Here is a 10,631-nt window from a genome sequence, read left to right on the forward strand (position 1 = left end):
AGCGAAGAAAATAGGCAACGTTTCGGGCTGAAACCTTCCATCAGTCTGAAGAAGGGTTTCGGCCCGAAACGTTGCCTATTTCGTTCGCTCCATAGATGCAGCTGCACCCGCTGAGTTTCTCCAGCATTTTTGTGTACCTTTGATTTTCCAGCATCTGCAGTTCCTTCTTAAACAGTATATAATGGACACACTGGTGAAAGTTATTAAGTCAGGTTTCTGATATTGGAACATGGCAATCTTCATGTAGATATACAAACAATGCTCCCCAGTGAATTTATTTGATGACAATAACATTTTGGCAGGAGGTATTATATTTCTTTCACTGTCTGAGTTTTATTGTGACTTGAATGTATGGCATTGAAGTGAGCTGAAGCAGGCTGGGGTTGTATTTCTCAAGCCTTGTACTGGAAGAATTGTAACTTTCATTTTGCCATAGCACAGCTTGGAACATGCCTGCATTACTTTATGTTGTGTGAAAGTGCTTGTGTGCACTGGATGTATTCAAGAGAGAGTTAGTTATAGCTCTTAGGGCTAACGGAATCAAGGGATATGGGGAGAAAGCAGGAACGGGGTACTGATTTTGGATGATCAGCCATGATCATATTGAATGGTGGTGCTGACTCAAAGGGCCGAATGGCTTACTCCTGCACCTATTTTCTATGTTTCTATGTGTGCTTTGAATACAAGATGCAACGTGTTGCTTGCAGACAAACAGGACGGGAGAGGGGTGGTGGGGGTGCTGTGGGGAGAGTTGGGGTGGGGGGAATGAGGATGAAGGAATTATATGCCTCTCTCTGTCTGCAGGCGGAATCATACTGTTTTAGAGGAAGAACTGCTGTCCCATATTAGTTTGCTGTGATGTAAAAAGAAGAACCCTATGTGAAATAGCATTTCAATGTTTCATAATCATGGACCATGGTGGTCCATCTGGTATCTACATTAACCCTTTTAATATAACAGGAAATGTCCCAGGCTAGCAAAACAAAACACTGTTTGAAAACTTTTGGATCTATATCAGATTGTGGCAGACTGTGGCAGATGGTGGAAATTCTTGGCAACGTTAAACTTGGCTCAAAGTTATGTTGTTCTTGAACTAAATTCTAACATAAGGGGGAAAGCGGAATAAGACTTTTTTGCTCTGCAGATTATGTCTGAAAAATCTCAGTCCCATTGAAATAAATTACATCTAATCATGTGTACCTTCCAGTGGGCCAGTTGGCCACTCTATCCTCCATTTTGGAAGGGTCTTGCAAGAAGTTCATCAAAAGCCTGAGTCTGTTAACAAAAAAATCTCTTGATTTAAACAAGCAATGAAATTTAAAAAAGCAAAGCATGAGCTAAAGTTGAGATTAATGTTGTGGTGTGCATATGTAGTGAGTTGACTCTCTCTCTCTCTGTGATGTATTTGACCATATGTGCATCACTATGCAGGTGTGAACAGTTTTATCAGAATCTTGAATAACCAGTCCCATCTTCTAGATCTAAACGCAAGCTGCTGGAAGAACTCAGCGGGTCAAGGGATCTGCGGATGGAATGGGCAGGCAATCCTTCGGTTCGGGACACTTTAAGACTCCAGCATCTGCAGTTCCTTGTGTCTCAACCCTCTAGATCTCTCCATTTGTCCCACCTAATTTTCTGGGTGTTGCTACACTAAAGATTCAGAACCCACAGGTAGATATGTACTCCGTTGGTTTTGAGAATGGGATGAAGTAAAAATTGGACATGGCCTGTTGGAACAAAACCTTCAAAAACATGGAGTGACTGTGAACTCACAGAACATAGAACATAGAACAGTAGAGCTTAAGAACTGGTCTGAAGAAGGGTCTCAACCTGATACGTCACCCATTCCTCCTCTCCAGAGATGTTGCCTGTCCCGCTGAGTTACTCCAGCATTTTGAGTCTATCTTTAGTTTGAACCAGCATCTGCAGTTTCTTCCTACACAAGAAATGGCCCTTTGGCCCACAATGTTCGTGCCGACCATGATGCCAAGATCAGTTCTTATCTGCCTACACATAATCAATGTTCCTCCATTCCCTGCATCTCTACATTGCTATCCAAATGTCTCTTTGATGCTACCATCAGATCTGCCTCCACCACCACCCTTGGTAGTGAGTTCCATGCATTCAACACCCTCTGTGTAGAAAACATACTTCTCCTTTAAACTTTGCCCAACACCTTAAAGCTATTCCCTCCAGTATTTCCTTTTTTCCTCCTGAGAAAAAGGTTCTGACTGTCTAACATATCTATGCTGCTTGTAATTTTATATACTTCTATCAGGTCTATCCTGTGCTCATGTTGGCATGGTGAATCTGAAAACTCACAATCTGTTATTGTCATTTCAAAATGCAGCCACAAAATTTAAAAAAGATCCTGAATCTGGTTTGATCTCCACCTCCAGGCGCTGTCTGTGTGGACTTTGCATGTTCTCCCTGTGACTGCATGGGTGCTCCTGTTATTATCATAGTGTGTTAATAATATTAATACAAACAAACTGCAGTAGCAAAAACAAAAGCTCAGGTGCTAAGTCTGAGTAACATGAGTGAGTTTAGTATGAATGTCCAGACTGGGGGGTAAAGCTGCTTGCTACTGATGTAATGGGGGCTCACCCATCAAAGGTATGCCAGTAAAGAGTTGCGTAAAGGTTCACAGGAATGCAAGTCAGAATAGTGTCAGCTCAGTCCGTTCTGAATGAAAAGGCAATGTTTATAAAAGAAAGCCATAAGGAGAGGCTTGTGCAACGTTATAGCTGAGATGAGCAATGTGAAGAGCAAAGCTTAAATAGCATGTCTGAAGCCAGAGGCCAAAGTAGCAATTTCATAAGTTCATAAATTCATAAGTTATAGGAGCAGATTTAGCCCATTCGGCCTATCAAGTCTACTCCGTTATTCAATCATGGCTGATCCATCTCTTGCACTCAACCCCATTCTCCCCCATTCTCCCGCCTTCTCCCCATAACCCCGACACCCATACTAATCAAAATCAAGATATTAAAATTAAGTGAAAATGAATGATCAGTATATTAATACAATAATTGATTCACCTGTTGAGTGCTCAGTTATGGACAGTGATATGTACATCAAGGAGTTAAGCAAACATTAACAAAAATCTCCCTTTTTCTCAGGATATTTGCCAGAAAGCCATTGTATACAGCTAGGCTAGAGGCAATGTGGAGTTTCTTATGTAGCAACAAGGAACTGAGATGCTGGTTTATATATAAGGACACAACGTGCTGTAGTAACTCAACGGGTCAGGCAGCATCTCTGGAGAACATGGATGTGATGTTTTGGATCAGGACACTTCTCCACTCTGTTGAATCTCTACTAGAAAAACATGCAACATCAATGTGGCGGGCCAGCACAGTGGCGCAGCATTAGAGTTGCTGTCTTACAGCGCCAGAGACCCAGGCACGATTCTGACTATGGGTGCAGTCCGTATGTAATCTGTACATTCCCCCTGTGACCGTGTGTGTTTTCTCCGGGTGCTCCAGTTTCCTCCCATATCCCAAAGATGTGTGGGTTGTTAGTTAATTGGCCTCTGTAAATTGCCCCAGGTGTGCAGTGGAAACACTAGTCTGAACAGCAATCAATGGTCAGCGTGCTCGTTTGGCAAAATGGTCTGTGTCCATGCTGTATCTCTAAGCTAAACTGATTACATACTTACAATAATATAAACTTGAATTTTCTGGTGAAATTGGATCAAATTGCATTTTGAAAAATGTCTGAGTAATTTATAGAATGTGATTAGTGTGTTCATATTTTTTTGTGATCTGTGGTCATGGTTACCTCACTGTTTCAAAATAAACTAAGTCTCAAACTATTCGACGCGCCTTGAACCTTGGTAAGTAAATAAAATCTCCAGAAAAAATCTGCAGAAAATTGGAAAAGCATCACCAAAAATACAAATAGTTTGTCTCCCACATGAAATAAGGTGGAATTTTGAGTTTAGTAGTCTAGGCCAATAATTCAGTGGGATGGTGAATATTCTTACTTTGAAGGGTGTCAGACCATGACCACAGTAACGCTCAGCTAGTTACTATTGCAAATTGTTCATATTATTGTACAACATGAAAGGAGGCCTTTTGTCCCACTGAGCCTCTTCTGGCCCCATCAGTCTCATTCCCCCACTTATTTTCTTGTAACCTATTCTCCTCCACATGCCAATCATCTCCCCTCGCACCTACTTTAGGTATTATTAACCTACCTAATGGCACATCTCTTGGATGTGGGAGAAATAAAGAGCACCCATGGAGAAACCAATATGGACAGGTAGAGGATGAGTAATGGTACTGATTGTGGATGATGAGCCATGATCACATTGAATGGCGGTGCTGGCTCGAAGGGCCGAATGGCCTACTCCTGCACTGATTGTCTATTGTCTATTGCCACAGGAAGGAACTGCAGATGTGGGTTTAAACAAAACATAGACACAAAAAGCTGAAGTGACTCTGCTGGTCAGATAGCATCTCTGGAGAAAAGGAATAGGTGACGTTTTGGATTGAGACCCTCTTCAGACCAAGGGAAGGGTCTCGACCCGAAACATCAGCTATTCCTTTCCCCCAGAGATGCTGCCTGACCCGTTGAGTTATTCCAGCTTTTTGTGTCTATCTTAGATAGAAGATGCAAACCAGACACAAACAAACCCAAATATAAAGACGAAACCTTGGTTGCTGGAGCAGTAGTATCTGCCGTGCCCGTGCCACTGATCTGCCAGGTAGCTGAGTTTATTTTAATTTAAGTAGCTAACTGGAAGGCTTTGTAGCTAATTTATTTTATATTTTTATTAACGTAACCCTGTAAACATATTGTGAAGAATCCTGAAATAGTAATTTAAATTGGATTTTAGTTTGTTAACTCAAAATTTAATGTTCAAATAAGACTTCACAATAGGCGGTTCAATAGATGTTCATTAGACATATTCCTGGAAGTGGACACAAGGGACAGCAGATGCTGGAATGTTGCATAGAAAACAAAGTGCTGAAGTAACTCAGAATCTCTGGAAGACATAGATAGAAGATGTTTCAAGTTGGTACTTTTCTTCAGACTCCTGGGATTATTCCTGTGATTAAGGAATTGTTCTATCTGAACAGCTAAATAAATTAAATCTATATTATTTTCAGCTGAGAAGAATGAAGACAGAAGTACAAGTTTGGAGACAATCAGTTTCAACTGAGGGGCATAGGAAGTTTTTCGTTCAGATGGTGGTGAATCAGAATGTTCAACCACAGAGGCTCTATCACTGGGGTATTTAAAGAAGGAACTAAATACATTTTTGAAAGAATTAGGGAATGGATATGACGAGCAATTGCAAGCAGGGCGGTATGGTGGCCGGGCGGTAGAGATGCTGTCTTACAGCGCCAGAGAAACTGGGTTCAATCCTGACAACGGGCGCTGTCTGTACGGAGTTTGTACGTGACCATGTGGGTTTTCTCCGGGTGCTCAGGTCTCCTCCAACACTCCAAAGATGTACACGTTTGTAGGTAAATTGGGTTAGGTGAAAATTGTAAATGGTCTCTAGTGTGTAGGATAGTGCTAGTGTATGAGTATCGCTGGTCAGCGTGGACTCGGTGGGCCGAAGGGCCAGTTTCCATGCTGTATCTTTAAAATAACTAAAAAAAACATGAAGGAATTAATTTAATGTGGCATCTTGTTCGACACAGACAGCGTTGGCCAAAGGGTCTCTACCTGTGTGGTACAGCCATATGTTCAATGTTGCATTAGGGAATTGAGGGAGATTGGGGGCAGTAGAGGCTAGAACCAGAGGGAACAGCCTCAGAATAAAAGGCTGTACCTTCAGAATAGAGACAAAAAAACATTTATTTAGCCAGAGTGTGGTGAATCTGCGGAATTCATTGCCACAGACAGCTGTGGAGGCCAAGTCATTGGGTATTTTCAAAGCAGAAATTGATAGATTCTTGATTAGTGAGAGTGTCAAAAGTTACAGGGAGAAGACTGGGGAATGGGGTTGAGAGGGATATATAGATCAGCCATGATTGGATGGCAGAGTAGACTCAATGGGATGAAAGGCCTAATTCCGCTTCTATGTTTTATGGTCTTATGTATGGGACAGAATTGAGGGGGTAAGTGGCCGACTCCTGCTCCTATTTTCCTGTGTTCTGATGTTTACTTGCAAGCAAAGATCTGAAATACACGTGGTAAATGTTTTAGTCCTGACACTATGCTCCTTTGTAAACGATTCATGTTGGGCTACATCAGGGTCTGGAGTTACTAGGAGATAGACATAAAATGCTGGAGTAACTCAGCAGGACAGGCAGTATCTGTGGAGAGAAGGAATGGGTGACGTTTCAGATTGAAACGTCACCCATTCCTTCTCTCCAGAGATGTTGCCTGTCCTGCTGAGTCACCCCAGCATTTTATGTCTATATTTGGTTTAAACCAGCATCTGCAGTTCCTTCCTACACATTTCCTCTGGAGTTACTAGGTCAGGGTTATATACAGTTCGGAGTTGCCATCAGACTTGAAATCAGTTGTTCAGTTCCACAGGCTCAAAAGATCACTGACATTGGTTGAAGGCTAGAGTTTCCATGCCACTCAACTTCACAACTTACCAAACATAGTAAATGCGATTGTCCAATCACTTCCAGACAACCAAGACTTGCCAAGACATTTCTCTGGCTTGAATTCAATCCTCTGCATTCCTAATGTCACCACACATCAGAAATAATATCAGCTTTAAAAAAAAAGCAAAATGCCACTTAAGACTGGGAACATTGTCAAGGTGTTGCTACATTCTGCTTCTTCGTCTCATGTAAAAAATGTTTTTTGTCTGGAGCAAGTACACGTGAACTTAATACATTTGCAGATTTCAAAATTTATGTTATACGGCAACAAGCATTTAAGACTCTTCATTACACATTTTCTGAGACCTGAGAGTCACTCAGCGGTAATGTAAGAAATAATTTGCAATAGCTCCTTAATATAAACTGACGATATTCATATACAGTATATTAATTTATATATATGGCATGACAGCATGGTTGCGTAGTGGTATAGTTGCAACCTTACGGCGCTTGAAGTGTCAGAGATGCTGTCTGTACGGAGTTTGTAGGTTCTCCCCCTGACTGCGTGGGTTTTCTCCGAGATCATCGGTTTCCTCCCACACTCTTAAGACATACAGGTTTGTATAATTGGCTTGGGTTTGTACACTTGGTATAAGTGTAAATTGTCCCTAGTATGTGTAGGATAGTGTTAATGTGCGGGTATCGCTGGTCGGTGCAGACTCGGTGGGCCATAGGGCCTGTTTCCGCATTGTATCTCTAAGTTAAAAAGATAAAGGTATAAAATTATGCTTTTTTAAAATCTTTTAGTTTTCTATATATTAATTAAGGAATATGTGCTGAGTCTGCATTTAATTGTCCATAGATAGACACAAAATACTGGAGTAACTCAGCAGGACAGACAGCATCTCTGGAGAGAAGGAATGGATGATGTTTCGGGTCCAGTCCAAAGACATGGAAGGGGACTACAGCATTTTGTGTCTGCCTTCAGTGTAAACCAGCATCTGCAGTTCCTTCCTACATATACGGTTAATAAACATATGTGTCACAGAGCAGGAAAGCTGAATAATGACATTGAACTTTTTAGAGGTGCCGGTACGCCATATTACCATCACAATACCTTTGGTTCCCACAGCTCCAAACCTGGGATAGTTCAGCTGTGTGGCATACATCAAACCCTCGACTTCAACAGCTATTAATTTGCAGCCCTAATGCTTGATTCCTGTGTTTACCCTCTTCAGATTCCCCTTTGATTTCTTGGTCACATTTCTTTTAGCTTTGAGAAATGCTCATGGATTAAGGTGCCTTCCAAAGAGTTTCCCTCTCTCCTGTTGTGACAGTCTTTTTTAATTGCTGGCATCCTTTACATTTATCTTGCATCGATTTGTATATTGGTGTCTTCAAACAGCTCTCTGCACCAGTTCAAAATCAATGCACACATCTCTGGTATATCCTGGACTGAAAACTATAGATGCACATAGTTCACTCTGTTTGAATATGACTTGTGAGAGCCATAGTCATACAGCGTGGAATCAATAATTCAATGATACTATATTGTCACATTCACCTGGGTACAGAGAAGTGCTTTGTTTTGTGTACAACCCAGTGAAATCATATTGCAGACCTCACCCAGCAAGTACACATGTGTCGCCACATTTTGGTGCCAATAAAGTTACCAAAGTTACAAAACAGGCCCTTCGGCCCAACTTGCCCACAATGACCAACATGCTCCCATCTGCATTAGTCCTACCTGTCTGTGTTTTGCCCATATCCCACGAAACCTATCCTATCCATGTACCTGTCTAAATGTTTCTTAAACGTTGCGATAGTACCTGCCTCAATGAACTCTTCCGGCAGCTCATTCCATACATCGGCCACGCTTTGTGTAAAAACGTTACCCCTCAGGCTCATATTAAAGGAATAGTTCAGTTGCTATAGCTGAACTGTTTGGTATCAGTGGTAACTGTACTAGAAAATATCTGGGCTATTCATGAAGAGAACATTGACCGGGACACTAAAGAAGATCTGAAGACCCCAGACATTTATTAGTATATATCCACATCTCCAAGAAAGGAGGATGAAGAATATTTGACATCAATTATCCAAGTAAGGGTTTACAACTGACAACTTCTGACTACTCCAGAAGAGAAACTTTCCACTGCACCTACAAAATGAATTGAAGAAGTCATGTGCAGTGACACATACCTGCTCGAGGTTACAATCTTGAGTGAAAGTTAACAAAAAAAACAAACCTAGGCTGAAGGAAGTCAGAGAAACGGAGAGTAAAAATTCCTCCCACAGCTGTCCATTTTACCAAGGCCCCTCCTCCGCTTCAGTTGCCATCAATGATCCTTTTCACCCGCTTTCTGAAACCCGGATATGTACTTGACAAGGTAAATGAGCTTTGCAAACCACCGGCCTGCAACTGAGAGCCCAAGGTTGCTAGTCATCCTGTCAAAGGGCATCTGTTTTCCTGGTGGAATTCAAGAAGGCTTTTCTGGCAGACGGATCTAATTACTTGTTTGTGAGGAAAAGAAAATAGTCTTTCATGCAGCAGAAATGCATCTGTGGTCGAAGATGGCAAAAGACCCAACTCTGTTATTAGATGACATATAATTCTCTTTGCTGTTACAGATCATTGAGGGAAATTAGAAAGGCATGATCCAAAAGTGATTCAGCTGGTTATGACACAGACATTAGGAAAGCCTCATTAAAGATGTGAAAATAAACTATCGTGCTTTATGTGCAAAGTAGGTCACTGCCATTACAAATGATATTCCAAAATGCAATGTTTTTGCATTTGGGCTTGCCTATAACTGTGAAAGTTAATTCACTGTTCGGGCAATTAATAAAAGGCAAGGGCATACTGATAGGAAGCATTTCAGAATGGGAAATATTTTTTTTCTCTGCAGTACATTGACTGAGACACTTGGAAGTGGGCATGGACTACAATTTTCTTGACAATGGATAGGAGGTTAAAATGTGGAGGAATGAACTGCAGATGCCAGTTTAAATCAAAGATAGACACAAAATTCTGGAGTTACTCAGCGGGACAGGTAGCATCGCTGGAGAGAAGGAATGTGTGACATTTCGGGTCGAGACCCTTCTTCAGTCTTGACCTGAAACGTCACCCATTCCTTCTCCTCAGGGATTCTGCCTGTCCGGCTGAGTTACTCCAGCATTTTATGTCTATCTTAATAGGTTAAAATGTTTGGTTCATCAGGCAAGATAGCCACCCAGCTTATTTTCAGTTTTCTTGTAACTCTGGGTAAATAGGGTTGTGAGAAGTTGTCTTTCAGAGGTCTTTCTAGTTCTGCCCATGTATCTCTATTTCCAACATAAAGGGATGAAAACTGCCTCTTATTTCCAAGGTGCATCTCTGCATCTGTGGTCAGTACTACCTGTGGCACCACCCTTGTCTGATCCCTCCTCAATTACAATAGGAAATGAAGCAGAGTTGCTTGTAAGCAATGGTCTGAAATTCATCCAATAGATGCAATATGTAAGTAGGGATTTTACTGCAAGTTCCATGCATTGTATTGCTTAAGGAATGCATGGTTCAAATGCAATTATGTGGAAGGAAGACTGGGTGCTGATGAGGTATACAATGGTTCATAAGTTCAGAAGTTATAGGAGCAGAATTAGGCCTTTTGGCCCCTTGTCCACTCTGCCATCAATCATGACTGGTCTATCTTTCCCTCTCAAGCTCGTTCTCCTTACTGTACAAAACCTAGCTGCAGATTAAAATTTAGAATGAAATGATTTTTAACCACTACTTTGGAAATTATGAGTAGGATTTTCATAGTTACAGAAATGCTAATTATAATCATATATTATATCTAAACCAATATACATCATAAATGATGTGCAACATATTTATTTGACTGACTGATCTTACTGAGAAAGTTGGGTTTGGGAAGATTAAAAAAGTGTAAAACTAAACCACATAATTTTTGCCTTATAAGTTATTATGACCAACACAGCCTATTCATCTCAGGATTTCAAGATCATATCATTAGTAATGGTGCAGTTCTGTGAATGGTAATTTGAGAAATTGTGTATTGTTTGTTTATAAGTATATGATGAAATTACTTAAATCCACCATTGTGTAAGTTA

General features: G+C 41.0%; 1 protein-coding gene across 2 annotated transcripts in view; it reads right to left on the bottom strand.

Moving 5' to 3' along the window:
• Positions 1–9,833, bottom strand: part of LOC129699672 (uncharacterized) — a 29,383-nt gene extending 19,550 nt beyond the window's left edge. Inside the window, exons 1-3 of one of the 2 annotated variants that reach the window (XR_008723905.1) lie at positions 8,721–9,833; positions 6,567–6,688; positions 1,201–1,275 (exon numbers count right to left, since the gene is read on the bottom strand). Coding sequence is in view for 1 of the 2 variants with exons in the window: in XM_055639662.1 (XP_055495637.1) it covers positions 6,567–6,654 (88 nt within the window). In the remaining variant the exon portion in view is untranslated. The remainder of the gene's footprint in view (positions 1–1,200; positions 1,276–6,566; positions 6,689–8,720) is intronic. The other variant, XM_055639662.1, reaches the window with a different exon arrangement.
• Positions 9,834–10,631: the final 798 nt, after the last annotated feature.

Source organism: Leucoraja erinacea, chromosome 8, assembly GCF_028641065.1.
Source record: "Leucoraja erinacea ecotype New England chromosome 8, Leri_hhj_1, whole genome shotgun sequence".
Lineage (NCBI taxonomy): Eukaryota > Metazoa > Chordata > Chondrichthyes > Rajiformes > Rajidae > Leucoraja > Leucoraja erinaceus.